The 27754-nt window shown below is 41.3% G+C and overlaps 1 protein-coding gene across 4 annotated transcripts; it reads left to right on the plus strand.

The window, feature by feature from the left end:
• Positions 1-27619, plus strand: TRIM5 (tripartite motif containing 5). 4 transcript variants are annotated; one of them, XM_009186758.4, is made up of 8 exons: positions 1-118; positions 9591-10074; positions 10666-10761; positions 11406-11636; positions 23466-23488; positions 25100-25200; positions 25492-25518; positions 25780-27619. In XM_009186758.4, the coding sequence occupies exons 2-8, from the start codon at positions 9652-9654 to the stop codon at positions 26370-26372; spliced, it is 1494 nt and encodes a 497-aa protein (XP_009185022.2). In that variant the 5' UTR covers positions 1-118; positions 9591-9651; the 3' UTR covers positions 26373-27619.
• Positions 27620-27754: the final 135 nt, after the last annotated feature.

A 27754-nucleotide genomic window follows, 5' to 3' on the forward strand; every position in this document is an offset into this window, starting at 1 on the left:
ACGTGGAGAAACGCCATTGGCCTGTAGTTTATCTTTCACTTTCCTGCCCCGATGTGAGCAAGAATTTCCTGCACTTCCTCTAGGAAAATTCCTTTGCGCAGATCAGGGCCCTTGATTGGTGAGTGAATCCTAACCATGTCTTTCCAGGCCTGCCTTCACTCTTCTCCCCAGACTCACTACTTCTGCACTGGTGTCTGAAGGTGTATTGAGTGACTTTGTGGAGGGCAGAAGTAGGAAGTCTTTGGGACAAAACTGAATTTACCTTGGTGAGTTTAACTTACCTGAAAAGCTGTTCGGGATGGGGAAAAGACACCGTTCACAGACGTCCTGCTGCCAGAGCTGACTGAGGGGAATAGAGCTGCCTGGTAGGCAGGCAGATTTGAAAGAAGGGAGAGCTTTAAAGTGAAGCGCTTTGTTTCCTGGAAGGCTGGTTATTTTTCCACACTGACTCTCTCGCCATCCCCTCTCTATTCTATAATTTTTTATTGAACTTTGCTGTAGAGAGCCAGAATTCTCTTTCAGTGCCTTCTCCCAACAAGGGCAAAGACAGGGGCCTTGGAACCCTAATGATTTAATGCCTATCAGTGTGCTAATGTAGTGTTTCTGCATAACTCTACAGGTCAGCTCTCATCACCTGGGCCTGTCTCTGTGGCATCACCTTGGTGGTGTGACAGCTGTCCAGCTCTGTAGCCCTGTCATTGTCACTGGTAAACAGAGTTATTTCCCTAGTTCATATTGGTTACAAAGATAATGGCAAAAAAAGGCAAGCAGGTTTTATTTCTTGCTGGGAGTGGAGAATAAGAGAACTCCTTCTCTAAAGCCCCCTCCCCCGAAACAGTGGGAATCATGGGCTTTAAAAGAACTCTGCATGGGAAGAGAAAGGAGTGTTAGCCTGCAGGGTGGAGCTCCAGTTGTGCCACCTCTGTTTATAAACACATGTCTTCATACAACACATGCCACAAAGTGGTGGAGATTTTCTTGTTTGCTGTCGGGGTGGGGTAACACTCTAGTGATATGTTAATGATCTAAAGGCAATGAGGGATTGTCTGTTCCAGTTTACGCAGGTTTGGGGGTCTAATTTCCCCCTTGGATCTGGTCGGGGTGAAGATCTGGACCATGCTGGGCAGTCTGGCTTCTTTAAGCAGCTTTGTCTATAAATAAAAGGAATAAAGAAAACCATTAAGAAAAATAACTTTCCCAGTTATTTCATCAGGGCTTCCCTGGTGACAGCATCTGTTTACCCTTACTAGGCACCAAGTCCAGACTCAGGGAACAACTGGATTTCCTTAAAAATCATTAACCTTGCTCCTCCCTCTCCTTGGGCCGTATGTGCCCTGCAAAAGCAGAGCTTAGGTGAGATACAAAGAGCAGCAGAAGCATGTGAAGGAATACCCAGCGATGGCACTGTTTCTAACTTTTAATAAACAAAATGAGTACTTGTGTAAACCAAAAATAAAATTCTGTGGCCCCTAGCCACCTGAATGGACTTTCTCAGCCAGGCTGCTCTTAAAATGTAACCTGAAAGACTGATTCAGGCCATGACAGGAAACGGAAGTGGGACCTGACTCATTATTCCTCTCCAGCATGAACTTCAACATAGACCCTAAGTCTGGTAAGAAACATTTCAGTCTATTCTCTCTGAAGCCTGATACCCTAAGGCTGCATCTGCACAGTAAGAACTTTGGTCTCCACAGTTGCTTATCTGAACTCAGACATTTCCTTTCTATTGATCCCAGGTCTTTAGATAAAGACAGTTGTCAACCAGAGTCTTTCTTAAATGTATTTGATTGAAGTATCTTGTCTCCTTAAAATATATGAAACCAAGCTACACCCCAACCAGCTTGGACACATGTTCTTAGGATCTCCTGAGGGCTGTGTCATGGGGCATCGTCACTCATATTTGGCACAGAATAAATCTCTTCAAAATATTTTACAGAGTTTGACCCTTTTCATCGACACTTGGTTGATGTTAATGATATCAGATGTCAGAAGTGGTGTGATAACAGGATCCTGAGACACATGAGAGAGGGAGTGTCTCTCATGGGGACCCTCTGTATTCAACTCCAAATGCCCTTCCCATGAAAGATATAGCTGCACTTAAGCTAATTCAAGCTTATATGGAAGACTCCAGGCAAAACTGTTTCCTCATCCCAACTTCCCTTCATCTGACCAAATCTTACTGCCTTAAGGTTGATTTTGGAGAGCTCACCTCTGCTTCATGTTTCTTGTCCCTGCTTCTGGTGATAAATCAGTGTTTGGCACCCATCTTCTGAACTCATACAGAATACCTTTCTGGTGGCATTGTAAACCAAAGAAACTAATGGAAGGGGGCCTCACTCAATTTGGATGTTTATTTTGCCAGGGTTGAGGACATGCCTAGGAAAAAGGAGCATAAAATCACAGGAACATCTGTGATTCATGCTTTTTCCAAAGGGGGTTTGAGGACTTCAGTATTTAAAGGGGAAAGAGAAAAGAAAAAAATGGAGGAGAGTCGATAAAAGAAGCAAAAGGTTACATTCTTTTGAGGCTTTAGCTAGCGTTAGCTGAAGCCATAATTTACATGTTAAAGGAGGGCTTGGAGGAGTAATCAATTATGCACTGTCTCCCACTCAGTGAATCTGCATTTTTACAAAAGATAAACAGGGAGTAGCAGAAACAGTCAAACATGCATTTGTCTCAGGTGAGCTGAGGGATGATTTATCCTCTGTCTTTGTCCCATACTAGTGAAGATAAGCTTGCTAATTGACATTGTCAGGGTGAAATTCAACAGATCTCCGTTTCAGAGTAAAGACCTTGGGGCCCACAAGAAATTTCCTTGTGAGCAAATTGTGAGGGAAGCCACCTGGGAGGTATGTGGCTTTGCAGCTATGATATCTTTGCAGCTATCTAGGAACAAAATATTATAGAAGGTGGCCCAATTCCCAAGCTTTAGTATTCCCTTTGGCATAGTGAGTTTGGGGCCCCAGATTGTTATTTTCCTTTCACACCATATATTTCAAGATTTTAGAATTGATTCGATAATCTTCGGCTTCTATTTTTTTATTTTGCTGGTATGGTGGGGAGTATACCATTAAATGGTTGTGATACTGTGAAATACGTTTGGTCTTCACTAAACCTAGCATACATCTCCTACAATTCTTGAATCTGCAAAGTGGTAAGTGTCTTTTTGTATGATAATTAATCAATTAATGGCTGGCAGCCCCTCGGTAGCTTCAGGAGTGGGGGTCCTCGCCAGAAAGACTAAGGCAGAAAATGAGGGTTGGGACTTTCAGCTCAACCCACCAACCTCTGGGGAGAAGTGAGGGGCTAAAGGTTAAGTTGTACTGATAGCCAGTGATTTAATCTATTATACCAATGTAATGATGCCTCCATGAAAACCTAAAAGGACAGGGTTCAATAAGGTTCCAAATAGCTGAACACTTGGAGGTTTCTGGAGCGTAGTGTGCCTGCTGAGGGCAGGGAAGCTCCATGCCCCTTTTCTCATGTGTCAGCCTATGCCTCTATCTGTATACTTTGTGATGTCCTTCATAATAAACCAGTACATATAAAGGGGAGAACCCTGACTTACAGCCAGTCAGGCAGAAGCACAGGTAAAACAAGCTGAGTCTTGGAGTTGGCATCAGAAGTTGGGGAGCAGTCTGTGGGCCCAAGCCTTCAGCCTGTGGAATCTGATGCTCTCTCCAGGTATAGTGTCAGAATTGAATTAGAAGACACCCCATTGGAGTTTGCTGCTGAAAGAAGGCCTCCTTCTAGTTTTGGGAAAAACTCTCGCAAATTTGATCACAGAAGTCTTCTGTGTTGATTGTTTACTGAGAGTATAGGCTATGCTGAGTTTCTTTGTTTCCTACACAGTACTATGGATACAGCTCTGACTGGAGGAACACCAGGTTTTTGGTCTTGGCGCCGATAGGATTAATGACACGGACACACGTGGAGTGATTTTAAGGAGCGAAAAGTTTAATAGGCAAGAAGGAAGGAAGGAAGAAGAAAACAGCTCCCCCAAATAGAGACAGGGGAAGGGGGGATTTGGCAAAGAGAAAAACCTCTCGTGTGGTGGAAAAGTGGCTGCTTATACTAGGAGGCTGGAGGAGGTGGTGTCTGATTTGCATAGAACTCAGGGGATTGGTTTGACCAGGCATGTCATTCGTGTGACTCGCGGAAAAAACTGGCCCTCTCAGCCTAGCCTTTCAATATGCAAATGCAGGGCACCACAATGTTTTACACATGGTGGGGATACGTGGTGGCAGCTATATTGCCAGGCACATACTGGGGCAAGGAAGAAGATGGTGAGAATCACCAGGTTTGGATGGACCCAGTTTCTAATGGCCAGCATTTGCATATTACAGCTTGCTGGCCCAGCTCTAAGAGCCGGGGCTTTTCTGCTAGACAAATGTTTCTGGAGCTGCGTTAAAACAAACGAAAACTTCCCAAGGACCCCTTTTCCTCTCTATCTGCCTAAAGTAATTTCTTAATAACTCCTATAACAGTATTAGATGACATTGATTAGCAAATGAATCTCAGTACAATTTCATTTTTCCCACCTATGTATGAAAGGTGATGCCTTCCCATATAACGTCAGTAATTTGCAGCTATATTATGCTTAGAGAAACAGTTTTACCCTGGTCACAGGAGAAGAAAATTCTGTCTATATGCATATTGCTTGGATTTTACAAAAACTTGTTATTGTCTTGTAATGTCTTTGTTGCTTGTGTTTAGCTGTCACCTCTAGGACATGTTGAATTTACATTTTCATGATCTCAGATGTCAGAAGGTCCATGTGTAAGGTGCAATAACCTGACATGTATGGCAGGTTGCTGACCTGACAGATACCAGGCAGATAATTGTGTTCCCATCTCAACCTCCCTGACTGCTGTGCAGCCCTTGGCTCACTGCTTAGGTAGTGGCGGGGTTAGCCCCATGTGTAAAAATTCTGGTCCCTCTGCATATTCCTCTTACTATGTCTGTTATGGCAGCAGTTACTTTGACATGGGCTCCTTGTAATATCACATTAAACATAAATTTCACAGCCTCATGGCAGAAGGCAGTCTCCGTTCCTCTCTCCCGTAGGCTCTTGATGCATCTCAGTGCTGATGCTATTTTTCATGGAATAAAAGATAAATGGAGTCCTCACTCTCATGTTTGGATCACAACTTGAGTCATAAACAAGGCTAGACATCATATGATTTAAACCTCTGATCTTGCTATTTATCAGAGCCTGATACAGGCCAATGTCCCTGAAGCATAACAGTATATGCCGTTGGCCCATTTTCAGTATCTATACCACTGGATGGATTGTGCCTCCATCCCACCTTCATTCAGCCTTGTTCTTTATGGCCTTCACAGATGATGGGAGGAGTGTACAGTTTTTGTAGGTCTGAATTTATCTCCATATAGCCTTTATAACATTTCTCTCTTTTTCAGAGCAAGGGAAAGACTCATCAGCTGTCTCATAGTGGAGATCTTTGTTTTACCATGAACCCTTAACAGCCAGCAACACATCAGTATCCATTAAGGTCTTCTCTTACCTTGTTTTTAGCTTTACAGCTCCATTTACCTGGAACTCCTGACAGCCCTTGATCCTAGATTGAGGCCACAGGGTCATTACTGAACCCAGGTCTGTCAGTCAACATCTCTGAGCCACCACTCTGTGATATTTCCCTGACTGAACAACAGCAGCAGTTTCCAATCTGATTTGCAGTTTCCCTTGTGGGAGATAATAGCCCTAAACTAGCCAGGTTCGTGTAGTTCAGCCAGGGCATGCAGGACAGAAGAACCATGTGGCACAGCCTCCTCAGATGAGTTCTCAGTGAGAGTCCCTAGGGTAGTACAGGAGGTATTATCTCTATCATGTGAGTTTTTTAAGAAATGAAACTGGCTGGATGTGTGTGAAACTGCTGTAGGTTAGATAAGCTTAGTACCCCAAAGGACTGATTATCTTGTGAAAGCTCATGAGAACAGTTCTCAGGGACTTAAAAAAGGGACATACCTGGTTCTGTGGTGGAAAATGAGGTCTGTTCCTACCAACTGGAATTTAAGATCTATATACAGCCTTCCTAGTCCAAATCTGCTTTATATATCAGAATATAATTACTATCAATATACTATTGTACTATACTATTACTATATATTTCTATTACAGAATATATTGCTGTCAATAACAGCCTCATGTAGGCTAGCAAGACAGCTGACATTTCACTCTATTGTAACCCAATAAATTTCCCAGAAGAAAACAATACCAAAAGGATAAGCTAGTATCATCTTTATAGGAGAAAAGAGCTCAAGCCTGATATTAACCCTTTGTTCCCACATGTGTAGTCTAGTTCCCAACACTGTTCCTTTTATCTCGATTTATCTCTCACTCTCATTTGCTCTCCATTTCCTCCATCACCTTGTCCTGCAAGCTGTCATCAGCTCTCTCCTATATCCTAACTAATCTTCCCCCTTGCACACTAGATCTGTCTAACCTTTTGCAACCCATGCTCAAAGTTAATGATGTCCCCACTTCTGCTGATTGAGACTGATAACTTTAATGGACAGTTGACACTAATAATTTTTCCTCGCTCTTTTTTTTTCTTTTGAGACGGAGTTTCGCTCTTGTTTCCCAGGCCGGAGTGCAATGGCGCGATCTTGGCTCACCACAACCTCCACCTCCAGGGTTCAAGTGATTCTCCTGCCTCAGCCTCCCGAGTAGCTGGGATTATAGGCATGCGCCACCAGGCCTGGCTAATTTTGTGTTTTTAGTAGAGGCGTGGTTTCTCTGTGTTGGTCAGACTGGTCTTGAACTCCCGATCTCAGGTGATCTGCCCACCTCGGCCTCCCAAAGTGGTGGGATTACAGGTGTGAGCCACCGCGCCCAGCCTAATTTTTCCTCACTCTTAAGAAAGAGTTCCCAAATGTTATGTCATTTGGGATGTGTCACATTTTCTGATCCCTGTAATACTAAAAGTCTAACAGGTCTGTGCACAATACGCACCATAATAGGTCTGTGCACAAGAGGAAAATGGCAACTTAAAACCCTTAGATGTTGCATTTTCCATGAACAAGTTATTCATATATGTAATTTCTTCTACTAATACATTTGCCCTGCTCTCATCCTACGTTTTCTCATATCACGCTTCAGTTAAACCTTTAGTTTTCAATTAGTAATTCTTGGATAACCCTTGCTTCGCTTCATTATTTGACTTCTCAAGAGCACTTACCTCTCTCTAGTAGTATTCATCACATCTGCTATTTTGTATATATATGGCTGATCATTTAGTTTACTATAATGTTTTAGGTGAATGCCAAGTTTACAGTAGATTAAACACCACGTTAATCTTTGTCTTGATTGTGGTCCAGTTGCTAGCATATAATCAATCTTCAACAATAATTTGTCAAATTGTGGCAGGCCAAGTTTTACTAACGCAGGCCTCCATAACAACTGTTTCAGCACTAACTGAGTGTTAAGTTACTTTTTTTTTTTTTTTCTTCAGACAGAGCCTTGCTCTGTTGCCTAGGCTGGAATGTAGTGGTATGATCTCAGCTCATTGCAACCCCCACCTTCCAGGTTGAAGCAATTCTCCTGCCTCAGCCACCCAAGTAGCTGGGATTACAGGCACCCACCACCAAGCCCAGCTAATTTTTGTATTTTTAGTAGAGACAGAATTTCACCATGTTGGCCAAGCTGGTCTTGAACTCCCTGCCTCAGGTGATCTGCCTGCCTCAGTCTCTCAAAGTGCTAGGATTACAAGCGTGAGCCACTACACCTTAATGGTTAAGTTAAATATTAAAAGCTGAGGCCAGGCGCGGCGTCTCACGCCTGTAATCCCAGCACTTCGGGTGGCCGAGGCAGGCGGATCACAAGGTCAGGATTTCGAGACCAGCCTGGCCAATATGGTGAAAACCCGTTTCTACCAAAAATACAAAAATTAGCCGGGTGTGGTGGTGCGTGCCTGTGGTCCCAGCGGCTCGGGAGGCTGAGGCAGAGGAGTCACTTGAATCTGGGAGGCGGATGTTGCGGTGAGCCGAGATTGAGCCATTGCATTCCAGCCTGGGCAAAAGAGCAAGACTCCGTCTCAAAAAAAATAAATAAATAAAAGCTGATAGAGCCAGTGCCCTTATACAAAGGCTGGAATATAACAGAAGCCCACCAAGAGTTTTGCCGAGACCTTTTCTGGGCCTTGAAGCATGACAAGATAACGAAGGAATCGATTAGGACCTGTTTAGGATTTAAAAAGTTGTATGGGGGTCTGAAGGAACTCCCCAAACCTTAATGATTTAGCAGGAGAGACAAGATAAGGGTAATCACCCCAGCAGCTGGACCCATCTAGATTAAGTAAATTTACTGAGGCTCCAGAGGAAGGTCTTTAAAACTCAGACCTTAGTTATAGATTAGAAGAAGAAGTTAATCACTTATGTTTTTAGATGAATGCACAACTATACCTAGACATATAGCTTAGAAGGTATATAAGCTCTGGAAAACTTTGTAATTTTGAGTCGGTCTGGCAATATTTTCTAGGCCTTCTCTGTGTGTGCAGTTACAGAAATAAAAACTCCCTTCTTTCCCAGTAAATCTGCATCTTGTTATTGGGCTGCGAGAATAAGCAGCGGACCCTTCGTTTGGTCCAGGAACAAAATCATCTCATCTAGTATTTTAAGACTTCTCTCTTAAGACTGATATCCATTTCCTCTGTGTTTCTAGTTTTCAAGTCTCTGACATGTGTGATCCACTATTTATCATTACTTTCTACACTATGTCCATACCTTTAGGCTCCCATAAATGTCCTTGGCAAACTTTCAGGACGAGACTACCCAGAACCTTCCAGCTGTTGTGGATTCCTCTACTTCCACACCCCAATTGCTCTGAGTATTAATTGAATATGTGCCATTATCTCCATTTGTCATCAATTAACCAAAAGAGTAGCAAAGAGGCCACTGAAAGAGGACCCTGAATACGGGGTCATCTCAGGTCACCATATTGAAGATAAATAATTTTTGTAAATCACTTATTATGTCAATTTATAAATTTGATGAAACAGTCATTCACTCTGCTGATAATAAGAGCAATCATTGCAAATGTACAGTGAGTGGTGAGATTTGTTATACTGCATATAAGGTAGTCAGAGCAGGTATTTTTGATAATACAACATGTAAGGAGAGAATTTAACAAAATCATACTAACATCAGAGAAACATTTCATGCTGAGAGAAAAGCAAATGTGAAAGCCCTGAGGCATAAATGATTTGGTGATTGTAATATTGAGGATGTGTTTTGGCTTGGGAAAGAAAAGCCCTGAGAGATGATGGGTCACACAAAGATCTTGGTAGAAAAGACCTCAGTCTGTTTTCTGTTCATTGAAAATAAAGAAAAATGATAACCAATGCACAGATAAGAACAGAATTTGTCATATGACACGAACTGGGAGTAAAGTATTTAAGGTGATTACGAAAAGCCCTTATTACCAGGTAACCAAACATGTTTTCTTATTTCTCCCCTTTTTTTTTTGTCCTTAACTATTTTCATCTTGCCCATTTTCTAATTGTGTACAATCAATATCCTTTCTATTTCTACCTTTCTTACTTAGTCCCATTTTAACCTTCCCAATCATGCAGGGATCTGTGAACAACACGAACCTCAGCAGCCAGGACAGGCAGGAGCAGTGGAGAAGCTGCTATGGCTTCTGGAATCCTGCTTAATGTAAAGGAGGAGGTGACCTGTCCCATCTGCCTGGAACTCCTGACAGAACCCCTGAGTCTGCCCTGCGGCCACAGCTTCTGCCAAGCGTGCATCACTGCAAACCACAGGAAGTCCATGCTATACAAAGAAGGAGAGAGAAGCTGCCCTGTGTGCCGGATCAGTTACCAGCCTGAGAACATACAGCCTAATCGGCATGTAGCCAACATAGTGGAGAAGCTCAGGGAGGTCAAGTTGAGCCCAGAAGAGGGGCAGAAGGTTGATCACTGTGCACGCCATGGAGAGAAACTCCTACTCTTCTGTCAGGAGGACAGCAAGGTCATTTGCTGGCTTTGTGAGCGGTCTCAGGAGCACCGTGGTCACCACACTTTCCTCATGGAGGAGGTTGCCCAGGAGTACCATGTAAGAGACTGGGATGGAAGGAAGAGAGGGCAGAAAATGGGACCTGATGGAAAATTTTCACTTTGCCTTTGACATTAATTGCCTTGTCATCATAGACCTGAGGCCTGGGATTATTTTTTTCATGCTATGCTTAACTTCTGAGGCTTGAAGGACGGTTTTTTGCATTTCACCCAGTTACTGGACAATAATCCTAGAGTATATATTCCTGGCCAGGAGTCAATATTTTGTACCTTGGGTTAGATGGGTAGAGATTTTGTGTCCAAGAAAAGCTCTGATTACCCCTTTCAGCAGGAGAGTAACTGGAGTGGGTTGAGATGTAAGTTCTTTCCTTGCTGCAGGATCAGATTTTTCTTCTAGGACAAAAAGAATCAGTCTACTCATGGTGAGGAGATGGGGAGGTCTATTACCTGAGATGTAGGGAGCATATTCGCCAATGTAAGTTTTCTTCCAAGTCATGGATTCTCATTGCCATTCTCACAGTTTCTGCAAATTTGTTTCTTCTGAGCTCAACCTGATTTCACGTTTATACTCTCTCTACCTAGGTGCTGAGAAAGCTCATAGCTTGACTATGGTGTGATTCCTTTCTCACAGGTGAAGCTCCAGACAGCTCTGGAGATGCTGAGGCAGAAGCAGCAGGAAGCTGAAAAGTTGGAAGCTGACATCAGAGAAGAGAAAGCTTCCTGGAAGGCAAGAGGATGTGGTTCCCAAAGGATTTAGCTAGAAATCTGGGCAGGACCATGGGAAGGAGCTTTTTTCCTCTTTATTCCCTGATACTTGATAAGTCCAGATGTCATTTGATTAGTCCTCTTCATTCTTTCCCTGATGGGGTGTGGTGGCTGGGGAGTAAATATGCCATAATGAACACAGACATCTTTAGGGAGCTGTTTACATGAAGGATCTCTCTGGTAAGGATGGCTAGTGAATCCTGCATTCTATTTTTGTGCTACTTTCTGAGTCCATGACTCTACTTTGGGAAGACATTTGGCAGTGGCTCATGATTCTGTCCTCAATGTCCAACTTTTGGCAGGGAGTTTGAGCTTGGGCTGATAAAAGTAATATAGGCAGGCATGAGTGTCCTGGACAGCTGTGTGAAAGGCAAGCTACATCCAGGTAACCCATTTTGACTCAGAATGAACCTCAACATACCCATTCAAGGTCATTGTTTTAAAATGTCATGAAGGAAAAGAAATAGGAAAATCAGCTTTCCTAAGACCTACTCTCCTGCTACTGTGTCCCCCCTTGTGAAAACTCCCCAAAAGAAACAGTTCTTTTTCTGACTAACAGCCTCTGCCTGGTAGACTGAGTGCCCCTTTCTCTTCTCATCTCTGAAGATTCAAATAGACTACGACAAAACCAACGTCTCGGCAGATTTTGAGCAACTGAGAGAGATCCTGGACTGGGAGGAGAGCAATGAGCTGCAGAACCTGGAGAAGGAGGAAGAAGACATTCTGAAAAGCCTTACGAAGTCTGAAACGGAGATGGTGCAGCAGACCCAGTACATGAGAGAGCTCATCTCAGATCTGGAGCATCGGTTGCAGGGGTCAATGATGGAGCTACTGCAGGTAAAAAGGGGAAAGAAGCCTGAGCATTGAGATTAAAGAAAAGTGAAGGCTATTTCCTTTTCTGTGTTGCTGTGCTCTTTCTAATACTAACAGTGTTCCCTGCAAGACCGCTTTTCTGAATCAGTTGCTGAAGTTATAGGAATAATTGAATGTAGAAGTAACAAGAGATAATCCCATTTTTATTAATTTATCCCAGAGCAGTACACAAATTTGACATAGTAGAGATGATCAATTAGCTCTAGTTATGTTTGATGGGTTCCTATTCTCTGTAATCCAGTGTTGAGCCCTTATCAGTGCAGTTTTCATTGCTTAGCTTAGCCACTGGCAAACAAATACACGTCAAAATACAAGATGCTTTTTATTGTTTCCCTTCATGAAATTAATTGAGACTTTTTCCTCTTTATTTTCCGAAAAAAAATAAATAACTGCTATCACTTCTTCTTTATATGCTGAATAGAATTCACTAGTAAAGGTCGGGCACGGTGGATCACGACGTCAGGAGATCGAGACCATCCTGGCTAACACGGTGAAACCCCGTCTCTACTAAAAATACAAAAAATTAGCCAGGTGTGGTGGCAAGTGCCTGTAGTCCCAGCTACTTGGGAGGCTGAGGCAGGAGAATGGCGTGAAGCCGGGAGACGGAGTTTGCAGTGAGCCAAGATGGCGCCACTGCACTCCAGCCTGGGTGACAGTGCAAGACTCCATCTCAAAAAAAAAAAAAACAACGAAAACTGCTCTCATCCCCATTTTCATGATGTTAACTATAATTGTTAACTATAATTGCCACATTGTGCAATAGAGCTCTTAAAGATAGTCTTCTTTTCATTCTGAAGTTGGTATCCTTTTGCCGACATCGGCCTGAACTCTCCCTACACCCCAGCTCCTGGAAACCCATCTTCCACTCTCTACTTTTATGAGCTCAACTATTTTTTACATCTACATACTAAGTGATATTATACAGTATTTGTCTTTCTGTTCCTGACTTGTTTTACTTAAAGTCCTCCATGGTGTGAGATAGTCTTCTGCATATGGCTATCCAGTTGTTCCAATACAGTGTATTGAAGAGACTGTCCTTCCCTCAATGAATGCTGTTACCACTGTCAAAAACTAACTGATCATAAAGGTATGAATTTTTTTCTGGGTTACTATACTGTTCCATTGGTCTATGTGTCTGTTTCTAATGCTAGCACTATACTGTTTAGATTACTATAGCTTCATAATATATTTTGAAGTCAGGTATGATGCTTCCAGCATTATTCTTTTTGTTCAGGATTTCTTTGGTGATTTAGGGTCTTTTCTGGTCTCATACAAACTTGAGGGTTTTTTTTTTTTTTTTTGTATCTATTTTTGTAAGAAATGTCAGAATTTCAGTAAGGATTGCATGGAATCTGTAGATTACTTTGGGTAACATGTACATTTAAGGATATTACAACTAGACTACCACCATATTACAACTCATCATTACAGCAGCCTTAGAGCAGGCTTATAAGAGGTCCTAAAGGGAGTGCTAAACATGGAATAGAAAGAACAACTGATACAGAAAAAAAAACACACACACTAACGCACATACCCTACAGACAATATAAAACAAGTACACAATCAAGTCTACCTAACAGCCAACGAACAGCATAATGTCACATATCAATACTAACGCAGAATGTAAATGAACTCAATCCCCTACTTAAAAGACATAAAGTGGCAAAAGGAATAAAAAGATAAGACTCAACCCAGTCTGCTGTCTTCAAGAGACCCATCTCACATGTAATGACACCCACAGGCTCAAAGCAAGGGAGTGGAGAAAGACCTAATGGAAATGGAAAACAAAACGGAGCAGGAGTAGCTATTCTTATATCAGATAAAACATACTTTTTAAACAATGACAACTAAGGACAAAAAAGAGCAAACATGATAAAGGGTATCATTCAACAGGAAGACTTAACCATCTTAAATATATATGCACCATAGGTGGGAACACTCAGATTCACAAAACAAGCTTTTCTTCACCTGAGAAAAGACTTAGACGACCTCACAATAATACTGGGAGACATCAACATTTCACTGAAAGCATTAGACAGATCATCAAGGCAGAAAACTAACAAAGAAACTCTGGACTTAAACATGACCCCTGACCAACTGGATCTAATACACATCTACAGAATACTTCATGAAACAACCACAGAAAATACATTTTTCTCATCTGGACCAGAACATATTCTATCATCAGTCACATGTTGGGTCATAAAGCAAGTCTCAATATATTAAACAAACAAACAAACAAACAAACACTGGCCAGGCACGGCGGCTCACGCCTGTAATCCCAGCACTTTGGGAGGCCGAGGCGGAAGTAGGATCCTGAAGATCAGGGGCCGAGACCATTCTGGCCAACATGGTGAAACCCGTCTCTACTAAAAATACAAGAATTAGCCAGGCATGGTAGCGAGAGCCTGTAGTCCCAGCTACTCAGGAGGCTGAGGCAGGAGAAATAAAGCGTGAACCAGGAGGAAATGGCGGAGGTTGCAGTGTGAGCCAAGGTGCGCCACTGCACTCCAGCCTGGAGCGACAAGCGAGACTCCATCTCAAAAAAAAAAAAAAAAAAAAAGAAATCAATATCAAGAAGACCTCTCAAAACTACACAAATACATGCAAATTAAACAACTTGCTCCTTAACAACTCCTGAGTGAATACTGACATTAAGGCAGGAATCAAAAAATTATTTGAAAACTATAAAAATAAGAACAAAACTTACAAAAATCTCTGGCATGCAGCTAAAACAATTAAGAGGAAACTTTATAGCACAAAGCACCTTCATTAAAGAGTTAGAAAGATTTCAAATTAACAATCTAACTTTCCATCTAGAAGAATGAGAAAGAAAAGAATGAACCATTCCTCCAAGGTAGCGGAAGAAAATAAATAAGTAAAACTGGAGAAGAACTGAATAAAACTGAGGCACAAAAACCCATGCAAAAGATTACTGAAGCTAACAGTTTGTTCTTCAAAAGAATAAACAAAACTGGGTTTTCAAATTTGTTGTTTCCTTATGTTTATGTCTATACGTTTGCAGAAGGACATAATTTAGTTTCTGTGCACTGTCTTTGTTTGTTTTCCAAGATTCTAGGCATACTGTCTGCTATGGTTCAAGGGCAAGCTTGCTGCTTCAGCGTTCAGGCAGGGTGGCCCAGAGTCAGGAGGTGGCCAGGCCTGGCAGCTGACTCTACGGAGTTGGACCTATAGCCTGGGTCCATGACAGTGAGCCTAGAGCCTGTATCTCTGGGGGCTATCCTGAATCCTCAATTCACAGGTCTTGATCTGATACTGCAGCGGGCCTTGAGCTAAAGTTAGCAGAATCTGGCCAGTTCATGGGCTCTGATCTGGCACTAGGGTCCACTGGGAGTGGACCTGGATCCTAAGTATACTGGAGCCCAGTCTAGACTTTAGGTCCTCTGGAGCCTGGGTCAACAGTGACCCTCCTGGTGCTGGAGCCAGTGTTTAGTCTGGGTTTGCTAAGGCGAGTCCGGAGCCCAAGATCACAGGCACTGACCTGGTGCCTAGAGCCTCTGTCCCTTGGTGCTAGAATAGAAGCTGATTGTGCAGGTGCTATCCTAGAGCTTAGGTCCACAAGTGCAGACCTGGGTCCTGAGGCCTCAGGGGCTGGCCTGGAACAAGGATACACAGTAGCAGAGCTGGAGCTGGATGCAGTCCAGCAATGTGTTCTATTTGGACAGGCTTTACGTTCGGTGTGCTGGAGCAGGCCTGGATTCTGAGTCTGCTGGCTCGTGGACTCACAGGATCAAGCCTGGAGGGTAAGGCCATGGGGGACTGGCCTGGCACTGAACAGGCCTGGAGCCTGTGTTCTCAAATACCTACCTGGTGTTTGTGGCCAAGGGTGCTGAGCTGGCACTGTAGTGGGACTGAAGCCTGGAGCCATAGGGGATGCTGTGGTGTTGGGTGGGCCTGTGTCATATGTCTGCAGGAGCTAAGCTGAAGGATGTGTCTGCAGGTACCCATGATGACTAATACTGTGGAAGTCAGTGTGATGCTGTGGCAGACTTAAAGCCTGGGGCCATGGAGACCAGTTGGATACTGGAGGCAGTTTGGAGCCTGGGGCCACTGGGGAAAGCCTGAACCTAGGCCATGCTAGAAGGCTGATTCTGTGGGGGCTGACCTGGCACCAGGGCCAGTATGCACCCTGGGGTAAACCTGGCTCTGGGGCAGGATTATAGACCGAGTCCATTGGGCAGGACTTGAGCCTGAGGCTGCGGGATACTGTGTGGCATAGGGTTGGGCTTGGAGATTTGGTCCGTGGGTACTGGCCTATAGCCTGTATATGCAGGGACTGAACTGAAGGCTAGGTTCAGAATTGTCAGCCTGATAACTAGGGATACAGGGCTAGATCTGGTGCTGGTATGGGCCAGAAGCCTGTGGCCATCAGGGCCTGAGGTCAGCCTGGCTGTGGGGCCAATCTGGAGCCTGAGGCTATTGGACTGTCCTAAAACTGAGATTGGTCCTACCACTGAGGGCAACCTGGCATTTAGATGGCCTGTAGACTGAGTCCACTGCACAGATCTGGAGCCTAGGGCTGTGAGATACAGCCTGGAGGCTTATCCGTAGGTACCAGTCTGGAGTCTGATGCCTTCAGACCTGCCAGACAGGGTTTTACTAGATTGAACCCAGTGTTAGGGCCTGAGGTAAATTTTGGTGCTGATTTTCCCCTCTTTCTCCTTGTGGGGGTTACCTCTTACATGCTATGCTGCCTAGAGTTGTAAGAGGGGTGAAATGGAAAATGTAAAACTGTCCTTCCTACATTCTTCCATGAGTGTTTTTCTTATTTCTGTGCTATACCCAGATGCTGTAAGCTCCTACTCTATTTCTTAGTTCTGGTGAGGTGTTTTAGTTCTTGGATGGTGGTTTAAATTGTTTTTGCGAGGAGACAACTGCTAGAGACTCCTATGATACTATTTTGCTGACACCCATCTGCAATTCCTTTCATTTCTATCTATAGCACACACACTTATGTCTCCTCTTTTATTCCTGATTTTGGTGATTTTGTTTTCTCTCCCTTTTTTTGTCCTTTCAGTTATAATTGGGTTAATTTTATTAACTTTTACGAGGTTAAAAAGGCTTTTTGCTACATTGATTTTTATCTTTTTTTAAGCTTTCTATATCGTTTCTGCTCTGATCTTTATTATTTCATCTTTTTCATTGAGTTTTTTGTTGTTGTTCCTTTCCTAATGTCCTAAGGTGAAATCTTAGATACTGTGAAATCTTTTTTTTTCTGATATAGTGTTTATTCAGTGAATTGCTTTAACTGTATCTCATACATTTTAATTTTTGAGTTTTCATTCAGCTCAATGTATTTTCTAATTTTCTTTGTGATTTTTTGGTTTTCTCTTGGGTTATTCAGAAAAGTAGTGTTTAATTTTAAAGCATTTAAGAATTTTTTAAATGTTTCTTCTGCTGTGGATTTCAAATCCCATTCCTTGGTAATCAGATAACTTGTATCATTTGTTAATGTATTAAAACTTAATGGTATGGAACATTACATGAGCAGGAAAATGTTTTATATGCATTTGAAAAGAATATGTATTTTGCACTCATTTGGTGAAATAATCTAAAGATGTCCATTAAGTCAAGCTAACTGATAGTGTTGTCTTCTATATCCTTTATGGTTTTTATACTAGCTTTTCAATTAATTACTGAAAGTAAATTATTGAAATCTTCACCAGTTGTTACTGAGTTGTCTGTTTTCCATTTTTTAATTCTTTATATATTGTTTTTAGTATTTTGAAGCTCTGTTGTTAAGTGAAGATACACTAATATTGTTATTTCCTCTTGACATATTGAAACTTTCTTTCATTATGAAATATTCCTGTTATTCTCACTTAGCAGTTCTTGCCTTAAAGTATCTTTGGTCTAATATTAATATATCTACTTGAGTTGTCTTATGGTTAAAGCTTTCATAGTATATATATTTTATTTCTACTTTGGGTTTATTTATGCCTTTGAATCTAATATGTGCTCTTCTATAGGTAGTGATAACTGAATCTTCTTCTTTGCCCAGTCTGTCTGACAGTCTCTGACTTTCCATTTGGGTTTTCATTATAACATTTAATGCAATTATTGATACAGTTTTACTTAAATTTACTATTTTGCTATTTGTTTTCTGTATTTCTGCTGTCTTTTTTGATGTTGTTATCTTCTGCATCCTTAACTGGCTTCGTTTGTGTTAAATAAATATTCTCCAATGTATATTTTTAGTTTTTCTCTTTTTCAGCTGTATGACATTAGTATTCTTCCTAGTGGTTGCTTTAATGATTACAATATGCATCTTGTCCTATCACAGCCAGCTTCTGATTAATGGTAACTTAATTCCGGTAAAATACAGAAACTTTCCTTCAGTATTGCTTCATTTTCTTCATCTTTGGTTATCATTTTGTCATATATCTCACATGCATATATGTTATAACCTATTAATATAGTATTGAGTTACTTTGTAATAAACTTAATGTCTTTTGAAGTTATTAAGAAAATACTTTGGGAAATAAACTATAGATTCTTTTATCTTAACTCACATTTTATAGTATTACCATTTTGTTTAGGTTGAGTAAATCTTTGGAGGAAATTAATTTCAACTGAAGAAAATTTAAAAAATATTTTTGGGAAGAAATATTTATGGGAAGAAATATTTTGCAGGAGCTCACACCTGTACTCCCAGCAATTTGGGAGGCTGGGGCAGGTGGATCACCTGAGGTCAGGAGTTCAAGATCAGCTGGCCAACATGCAGAAACTCCATCTCTACTAAAAATGCAAAAGTTAGCTGGGCATAGTGGCACGTGCCTGTAATCCCACCTACTTGAGAAACTGAGGCAGGAGAATCACTTGAACCTGGGAGGCAGAGGTTACAGTGAGTTGAGATGGTGCCACTGCACTCCAGCCTGAACAGAGCCAGACTCCGTCTCAAAAAAAAAAAAGAAAAAAAGGGAAAAAACATTTTTTCTTCCATCTTCCAGCAACAAATTCTCTTAGTCTTCATCTGAGAATATTTTTTCTTCATATTTGAAGAAAATTTTTGCTTTATATGGAGTTTGGAGTTGACAGCTTCTTTTAGTGCTTTCAATAAGTCAATCTAGTCTTTTCTGTCATCTATTATTATTTAGATGAGAAGTCAGCTATTAACCATATTGAAAGCATTCCTTATATAATGATTAATTTTTCTCTTGCTCCTTTAATTTTTTCTTTGCTTTGATTGTAGCCTTTGGAAATTTTTCTATTATATATGGATCTCATTAGTTATTTAACTTGGGGTTCATTGAACACAGATGAATATATTAACATAGATGAAATATTAATTTTTATAGAATTTAAACTATTTTTCCCCAATTATTCTTTTCTACTTGAAAATGTAGCAACATACATGTAATAGGTCTTAAAACAGGTTTTAGAAATCTTTTCCTCTCTTCTTTCCTTCTGGAAGACCTATTACATGTACATTGCTACATTGCTACATTGTGACATCTGACATGTCTTTGAGGCTATTTTTATTTTTTAAGTCTTTTTTCTCTCTGTTCTTTAAATGAGAAAATTTTTATTGATGCAGCTTTTCAGGTTCAATGATCTTTTTGTGTGCTGTGGAGCACTTTTAGCAAATATTTCATTATTGTTATTTTACTTAAAATTTTCAGAATTTTTATTTCCTTATCATTTCTCTCTCTCTCAAGCGTATCTATTTTTTTGAGTCATTGTTTTTATACTTCAATCCTTTAAGCATAGTTCTCCTTAGTTTTTTAACCTATTTGCAATAGTTGCTTTGAAGTCTTTTATCTTCTAGTTCCAACATCTGGGGTCACTTGAGGATATTTTCAATTTATTGTTTTGGGGTTTTTTTTTGTGTGTGTGTGTGTGTGTGTGTGTTTTTTAAATCCCCCGAGCTGTGGTATTCTATCTTGTTCCTTTGTATTTGTATACATTTCTTTTGTAAATATAAAAAAATATATATATATATTTTAGACAGAGTCTCACTCTGTCGCCCATGCTAGTATGTAGTAGAGCGATCTTGACTCACTATAGCCTTGACCTCCTGAACTCAAGCAATCCCCTCACCTCAGTCCCCAGAGTAGCTGCGACCACAGCTCCACACTACCATGCTCACCTAATTTTTGTATTTTTTGTAGAGACGGGATTTCACCATGTTGCCCAGGTTGGTTTCAATCCACTTGCCTCAGCCTCCCAAAGTCCTGGGATTACAGGAATAAGCCACTGCAGCTGGTCAAAATGTACATATTTGTTACTTTGTAGTTTCTGAGATTTCCCATCCTCTAGTCTCTACCCAGCAAGAAGTGTTTCTGTATCTTCATTTAGTTACTTCCTTATGGTTGCTACTGTCTCTGCTGTGTTTAAAGAAAACTCAAATATAATTTTTAAGTTTGGCATCCTAGCTCGAATAGAAGTTATGTTCAATCCCCTCAAGGCAGTAAGGCTTCTGTCCTCTCCTGATGAATCTGTGCTTGGGTTAGTGAGATTGTCCAAATTAATTCAAAGTTAAGGCTGTTTTGAAATCTGCTACAATTTACTCACTGATATGTTGTTTCACTTATCCTTTCCATATGTGTGTGTCTTTAGCATGGCCAGGGTTGCATATAACTTACTTCTAGTTAAGTTAATATATGTAATTCCTGTTGTTTCCAGCCACAATGCAGTAGTGCTTTTAAGATGGGCATCTGGGCTGGGCGCAGTGGCTCGTGCCTGTAATCTTAGCACTTTGGGAGGCGGAGTCGGGCGGATCACGTCAGGAGATCGAGATCATCCTGGCTAACACGGTGAAACTTTGTCTCTACTTAAAAAAAAAAAAAAAAATTAGCTGGGCGTGGTGGCGGGAGCCTGTAGTCCCAGCTACTGGGGAGGCTGAGACAGGAGAATGGCGTGAACCTAGGAGGCAGAGTTTGCAGTGAGCCGAGATCGCGCCACTACACTCCAGCCTGAAGTGACAGAGTGACTCGTCTCAAAAAAAAAAAAAAAAAAGATGGGCACCTAATCCAACACAGACAAATGCCACGCAAGCCTAAAAGTTTTTTATGTTAAAACTTAGAAGTTCTCCTTTCTGCTGGGGTTTGTATCAGGAGAGTTACATTTCCTTCATGTACAGAGATTAAACTCAATGTAGAGGAATAAGTAGAATTTGGAGAAGGACATTGATCACATTTTTGTTTTTTGTTTTCAGATGGAGTCTCACTCTGTCGCCCAGGCTGGAGTGCAGTGGCATGATCTTGGATAACAGCAACCTCCGCCTCCTGGGTTCAAACAATTCTTGTGCTGCAGCCTCCCGAGTAGCTGGGATTATATAGGCATGCATATTTTTTGAAGAGACAGGATTTCACCAGATTGGCCAGGCTGGTCTCGATCTCCTGACCTCAACTAATCTGCTCGCCTTAGCCTCCCAAATTTCTGGGATCACAGGTGGGAGTCACTGTGCTCAGCCCATAGACCAGATCTTGATGACAAGGTTTGAGTTTCAAAATTCAGCTATGACTGAAGTTGTAATTGCCCTTTCCAAAATCCTTTTCACCATTTAATCCAGTTTTATTTGGTTTATGTTACATACAACATAAAAGTACCAATACAAAAAAGCAAAACTATTTGATTGTATGTGTAGATCCAGCTATTGGCGTTGTTCTTGAAAAAAAATCTATGTGGAAAAGTTATGTCTGGCATAAAGGAGACCAAAGACATTTCATTCGTCCATATCTGCTAAAACAAAACAATATTTGTGATAAAGAGCAGTAGATGACCTAAAACCATTAAGAATGTAGACTAGCCAGGTGCAGTGGCTCACGCCTGTAATCCCAGCACTTTGGGAGGCTGAGGCAGGCGGATTGCCTGAGGTTGGGAGTTCAGCACCAGCCCGACCAACATGGAGAAACCCCGTCTCTACTAAAAAGACAAAAATTAGCCGGGCCTGGTGGCGCACACCTGTAATCCCAGCTACTCAGGAGGCTGAGGCAGGAGAATCGCTTGAACCGAGGAGGTAGAGGTTGCGGTGAGCTGAAATTGCACCATTGCACTCCAGCCTGGGAAACAAGAGTGAAACCCTGTCTCAAAAAAAAAAAAAAAAGAAAGAAAGAAAAGAAAAGAAAAAATAGAACGTACGCCAAACTGACCTGGTAGAGACTAGAGTTCAGAGTAAATGTAGTTTTTAGGACAATGACTGAGTAGGTATTAGTAATATTATGGACAACGTGGTATAAGAGAGAAGACAGTATGGTTCGTGTTATATAATAAAAATTCTTAGTTGTTTATCCTTGTTGCTCCTTCACTACTGAATACATTAAACTGCATTTAAGTGACAAACCTGGGTAAAAGTAGAGAAATCAATTGCATTATGTGTGTCAAACTTAAGGAAGTAAATGAAGTCAGTTACAGTTCATGTCTAAAATGAAGAGAGCAACCTTAAAAAGTACGTAGGCCGGGTATCATGGCTCATGCCTGTAATCTCAGCACTTTGGGAGGCCGAGGCAGGTGGATCACTTGAGGTCAGGAGTTCAAGACCAGCCTGACCAACATGGTGAAACCCCGTTTCTACTAAAAACACAAAAAATAGCCAGGCATTGTGGTGGGCGCCAGTAATCACAGTTACTCGGGAGGCTGAGGCAGGAGAATGGCTTGAACCCAGGAGGCGGAAGTTGCAGTGAGCTGAGATCAGGCCACTGCTCTCCAGTATGGGCAACAAAGTGAGACTCCTTCGGCCGGGCGCGGTGGCTCAAGCCTGTAATCCCAGCACTTTGGGAGGCCGAGACGGGCGGATCACGAGGTCAGGAGATCGAGACCATCCTGACTAACACGGTGAAACCCCGTCTCTACTAAAAAATACAAAAAACTAGCCGGGCGAGGTGGTGGGCGCCTGTAGTCCCAGCTACTCGGGAGGCTGAGGCAGGAGAATGGCGTAAACCCGGGAGGCGGAGCTTGCAGTGAGCCGAGATCCGGCCACTGCACTCCAGCCTGGGCGACAGAGCAAGACTCCGTCTCAAAAAAAAAAAAAAGAAAAAAAGAAAAAGAAGAAAGAAGGAAGGAAAGAAAAGAAAAGAAAAGAGAAGAGAAGAAAAGATCTACACTTGTTTCGTACACTTGTTTGCTTATAACCTCAGCAAAAGCCACATAAACATCTTGAGCACTATTATTCATTCATCTTTGATTCTTCAAAACGTGACATAATGCCTGCAGAATAAGTGTATATATAAGCTTTGTTGTTTATTTTTGTGATTTTGTTTTTGTTTAGAAATGGGGTCTTACTCTGCAACCCAGACTGGAGTGCAGTAGTGTGATCCTAGCTCAATGCAGCCTCAATCAAACTTCTGGGCTAAAGAAATTCTCCCACCTCGGCTTCCCAAGTAGTTGGGACTACAGGTTCATGCCACTATGCTTGGCTAATTTTTTTTTTTATTTTTTGTAGAGATGGGGTCATGCCATGTTGCATAGGCTGTATATCTGTTTAAGAAATCAAAGAAGCACTAATTATTTAAATCATTTCATGGAGAGCCATATACGTTTGGAGAAAAAACCAATTGGCAGTCACTTCTTTCCCTTCTAAACATGTCCCATCTGCAGAAACCAGAAACCTCTTCCACAAGGATGAAAGCTATTTCTGCTTTTAAGGGAACTTGAAAACCTCACATGAGTCTTCTGGGATGATTGCCCTGAGTCTTATCTGTGCTTTTTTGCCTTTCACACTGTCACCATCTCCATTCTCAGCACATTAGGGACTGGGGGAAATATGATGAAGCTTTCTAAGTGAGGAGAGACTATGTATTTCTTAATTGATGTTTTCTCTCTTCTTCCCAGGGTGTGGATGGCATCATTAAAAGGTATGTGTGGGAGGACAGAGATGGTCCTTTTGTGCAGTGAGGAGAGATTTATAGCCATTAGAATTGTCCTGGGTTTAATTAGAATAAAACATCTCCCAGGGCAGAAAAATTTTGATATTGTTGTATCATAAATTTCTGGTCACAAATCAGCATTTGAATGTTCTGTAACTATTAAGAATAGCCCAGATTTGGCCAGGTGTGGTGACTCAAGCCTATAATCCCAGCACTTTGGGACGCTGAGGCAGGCAGATCAGGAGTTTGAGACCAGCCTGGCCAACATGGCAAAACCCTGTCTGTATCAAAAAAAAAAAATACAAAAATTAGGGGGGTGTGATGGCACACGTCTGTAATCCCAGCTATTTGGGAGGCTGAGGCATGAGAATTGCTTGAATCTGGGAGGCGGAGGTTGCAGTGAGCCAAGACCGTGCCACTGCACTCCAGTCTGGGTGACAAAGTGAGAGTCTGTCTTAGAAAAATCAATAAAATTAAAGAAAATTAAAGAAAAAAAAAAGGAATAGACCAGATTCTATGGCAGAAAATTTGGAGTAGTGGAGACTCAGTGTGGGTCAGTAGTGGTTTCAGGGATAAGGTGTTGCAGTATCAGACCCCTGTGCCATCACTATTTTACTACCTACATCTAGTTCTGTTTCTGTATTTAATAGGTACTTGACTTATTTTGGAAGGGCCATATCTTCTTTTTCTGCCATATACCCCTAATTGTACATTGGGACAATTCCCACGTTTATATTTTCCTCCTGGAAAAAGACCAGTTCCTTCTTCATTTATATTTAGATTTCCAAAATCAGATGTTTATTTGTGGAATAATATTTCAAAATAATATTCTGGATAATATGTGGTCATGGTACAAAGAATTGATCCATCTCAGTTGCACTCTTTAGAAGAGCATAAAAAGCTGCTATTCTTGTGTCTAAAATCGCATACCTCGGTGGTATCAAGTTCTTTCTAACCACATGAAATTCAGGCTAGTACGTTTGGTGCACATAATATCTCATTTGCCAAGTGTTTGTAATGTTTCCCAGAAATCTGAAACCCTAGCTGTTATCTGAGTACCTCCCTGCTGAGAATAGCTTTGAAAGTCTTAGGCCTCTCCAAACAGGACTCCTCTCTTGATATGTCTCAAAGACACCCAGGAGCCAGGTTCGCCAAGTTCTGCAACCTCCCTTTCTAACCATCTCCCTGGGAACTCACATACATAGCGATGATGTTTCCACACATTAAATGTTAGGGTTTCTTCTGTAAGGCACCAAAGTTTTGTTTTGTTTTAAAATCCTCCTTTTTTTTTTTTTTTTTTTATGTTATATGAGTTTAAAAATGTAGACAGGGAGAGGTTAATTATTTCATTTTAGAAGGAAGACACTGTGCTTCTGAGAGGTTAAACTCTTCCCACGTTCTCACAGAAAGTAAGTGGGAAGGTAAACAGGAGAATATTTTGTTTGCCATCAGGGTCAAGAGTGTGCACTCTCCCTTCTCAGGATCCCCAAGAAGAGAGTTCAGTGCATCAATGGGCTGAAATGATAGGGAATCAGGGGTGTTCCAGGGACACAAGGTCAGAGGTTTGGAAGCATTTTTTTTTTCTTTTTTAACTCTTAGGATTGAGAACACGACCTTGAAGAAGCCAAAAACTTTTCACAAAAATCAAAGGAGAGTGTTTCGAGCTCCTGATCTGAAAGGAATGCTAGACATGTTTAGAGGTGAGGAGAGCTGGATCAACAACAGGGTTGTGGAATTCATGTGGTGTCAGGGTGCTAAATGGGGAAGAGGTGCAGTTTCCAAATACGGATAGAGGGTATAGGGGAGGATGGATATTGTCTGCTGCTGATGGGATTATATTTAATGGGAAATGGCTAGGTGGCTGCTTCATCCCATCATTCAGTAATTTACTGCCCTAATATAGGGCATACTTTTCCAAATCTGGAGACAAAGTGAATTTCAGTGCTGACTCCTTTGCTTGTATTCAATATTATGCATTTTTATAATTTCAGAGCTAACAGATGTCCGACGCTACTGGGGTAAGGAGAAATCACATTATCATCAGCCACTCTGTGGCTTATCATTATTATTATCTTTATCTTTTAGAATTTTATGTTCTCTGTTAGGTCTCGTGTTTTAAGATTTATGATTCTCCTTCCAACACATACATAACTTACCCCTCCTTATAACTTCTGAACAAGTTTCCTCCCAGTTTTCTCTCAAGTCTTTATCAAGATTTCTCTCATATCACAAATAAAGTCACATTATATCCCCTAACTGACCTGTTAATTTTTCTACAGTTGATGTGACACTGGCTCCAAACAACATTTCGCATGCTGTCATTGCTGAAGATAAGAGACAAGTGAGCTCTCGGAACCCACAGATAACGTATCAGGCACCAGGGACATTATTTTCGTTTCCGTCACTCACGAATTTCAATTATTGTACTGGCGTCCTGGGCTCCCCAAGTATCACATCAGGGAAGCATTACTGGGAGGTAGATGTGTCCAAGAAAAGTGCTTGGATCCTGGGGGTATGTGCTGGCTTCCAACCCGATGCAATGTATAATATTGAACAAAATGAAAATTATCAACCTAAATATGGCTACTGGGTTATAGGGTTACAGGAAGGAGTTAAATATAGTGTTTTCCAGGATGGTTCCTCACATACTCCTTTTGCTCCTTTCATTGTGCCCCTCTCTGTGATTATTTGTCCTGATCGTGTTGGAGTTTTCGTAGACTATGAGGCTTGCACTGTCTCATTCTTCAATATCACAAACCATGGATTTCTCATCTATAAGTTTTCTCAGTGTTCTTTTTCTAAGCCTGTATTTCCATATTTAAATCCCAGAAAATGTACAGTCCCCATGACTCTGTGCTCACCAAGCTCTTGAACCTTCTTACACACTCAGCCCCTTCTGTACAGCACCTCTTGTCCATGTGCATCTCATACACCTGAACTCAGTTGCATCATTTTAACCATCTTTTCCTTGCTGTCTCTATTCTTTCTATTTGAACGTCCTGCACTCATCAGTAAAATGTGATAATATCTTGTGCCATATTCTCCCCAATATTTTATTGACATTTGATAGCAATTGTTTTCATCATTTTCCATACTCCCAAGGAAAACTGACCTATACCTCATAAAATGAGACCACTATTTAGGTATTACTTCTGCGAAATATTTATCATCCAGTTGCCTCTGACACTGACTAAGAAGATGAAAAAAAGCTTTTCAACAGCCTTTCTATATCATCGTGTGATAGTTGTTCACCAATGAATGAGTCCTTAGTCCTGTGTCAGTTTACCCTTGATGCCCTTATTTGTGAAAGAGTTAAAGAGAAAATATCATAAATGGTATACTCTAAGTGTAGAGGTTTTGTATCTAGAGGATCTGAGTTCAACTCCTGTCTCTCCATATACTAGCAGTATAACTGTGAATAGCATACTTAAATGGCTGTACTTCTTTTCTTTTCTTTCTTTTTTTTTTTTTTTGAGATGGAGTTTTGCTCTCATTCCTCAGGCTGGAGTGAAATGGTGCGATCTCGGCTCACTGCAACCTCCGCTTCCCAGATTCAAGCAATTCTCCTACCTCAGCCTCCCAAGTTGCTGGGATTAGAGGCACCCACCACCACCCCCGGCTAAATTTGTATTTTTACTAGAGACGGGGTTTCCCCATGTTGTGTTGGTTAGGCTCGTCTAGAACTCCTGACCTCAGGTGATCCACCCGCCTCGGCCTGCCAAAGTGCTGGGATTACAGGCATGAGCTACCGCGCCCAGCCTGTGCTTATTTTCTTAAAATAATTTTTGTATTAAAAACTTCACATTAAATAAGTCCTAATGTTTTATTGCATAGTAGGGTGACTAGAATTAACAATAACATTTTGCATATATTTTGAAGTAGCTAGAAGGGAGGATTTTGAAAGTTCTCAACACGAAGAAATGACACATATTTGAGGTGATGGATATGCTAATTACCCTGGTTTGATTATTACACAATGTATACATGTGTCAAAACATCACACTATACCACATAAATATGTACATTTATTATTTGTCAATTAAAAGCAAAATAAAACAAAAAACCTTCATCTAATACTTTGGATCATTGTGAAAAAATAAATTCCTGAAGTATAAAGCATCTATCTAAGTGTCTTGATCTAATAAGTATTTGTTCTACAAATTACTGAAAAACATAAACTCTGTTAATGTCTCATGGCACAGGTTGTGCCTTCAGGGAAACTAGGATTGGGTTTACTAAATTCTCATTTTGTAG

Source organism: Papio anubis, chromosome 12 (assembly GCF_008728515.1).
Source record: "Papio anubis isolate 15944 chromosome 12, Panubis1.0, whole genome shotgun sequence".
In the NCBI taxonomy this organism is placed as follows: domain Eukaryota; kingdom Metazoa; phylum Chordata; class Mammalia; order Primates; family Cercopithecidae; genus Papio; species Papio anubis.

What these genes read in the sequence shown, in the direction of transcription:
- TRIM5 (XM_009186758.4), top strand. Translation starts at nt 9,652, where the DNA reads ATGGCTTCTGGAATCCTGCTTAATGTAAAGGAGGAGGTGACCTGTCCC. An exon ending in GTGGATGGCATCATTAAAAG is followed by an intron (nt 23,489 to 25,099) that starts GTATGTGTGGGA and finishes TTTAACTCTTAG; the next exon opens with GATTGAGAACACGACCTTGA. An exon ending in AATGCTAGACATGTTTAGAG is followed by an intron (nt 25,201 to 25,491) that starts GTGAGGAGAGCT and finishes TTATAATTTCAG; the next exon opens with AGCTAACAGATGTCCGACGC.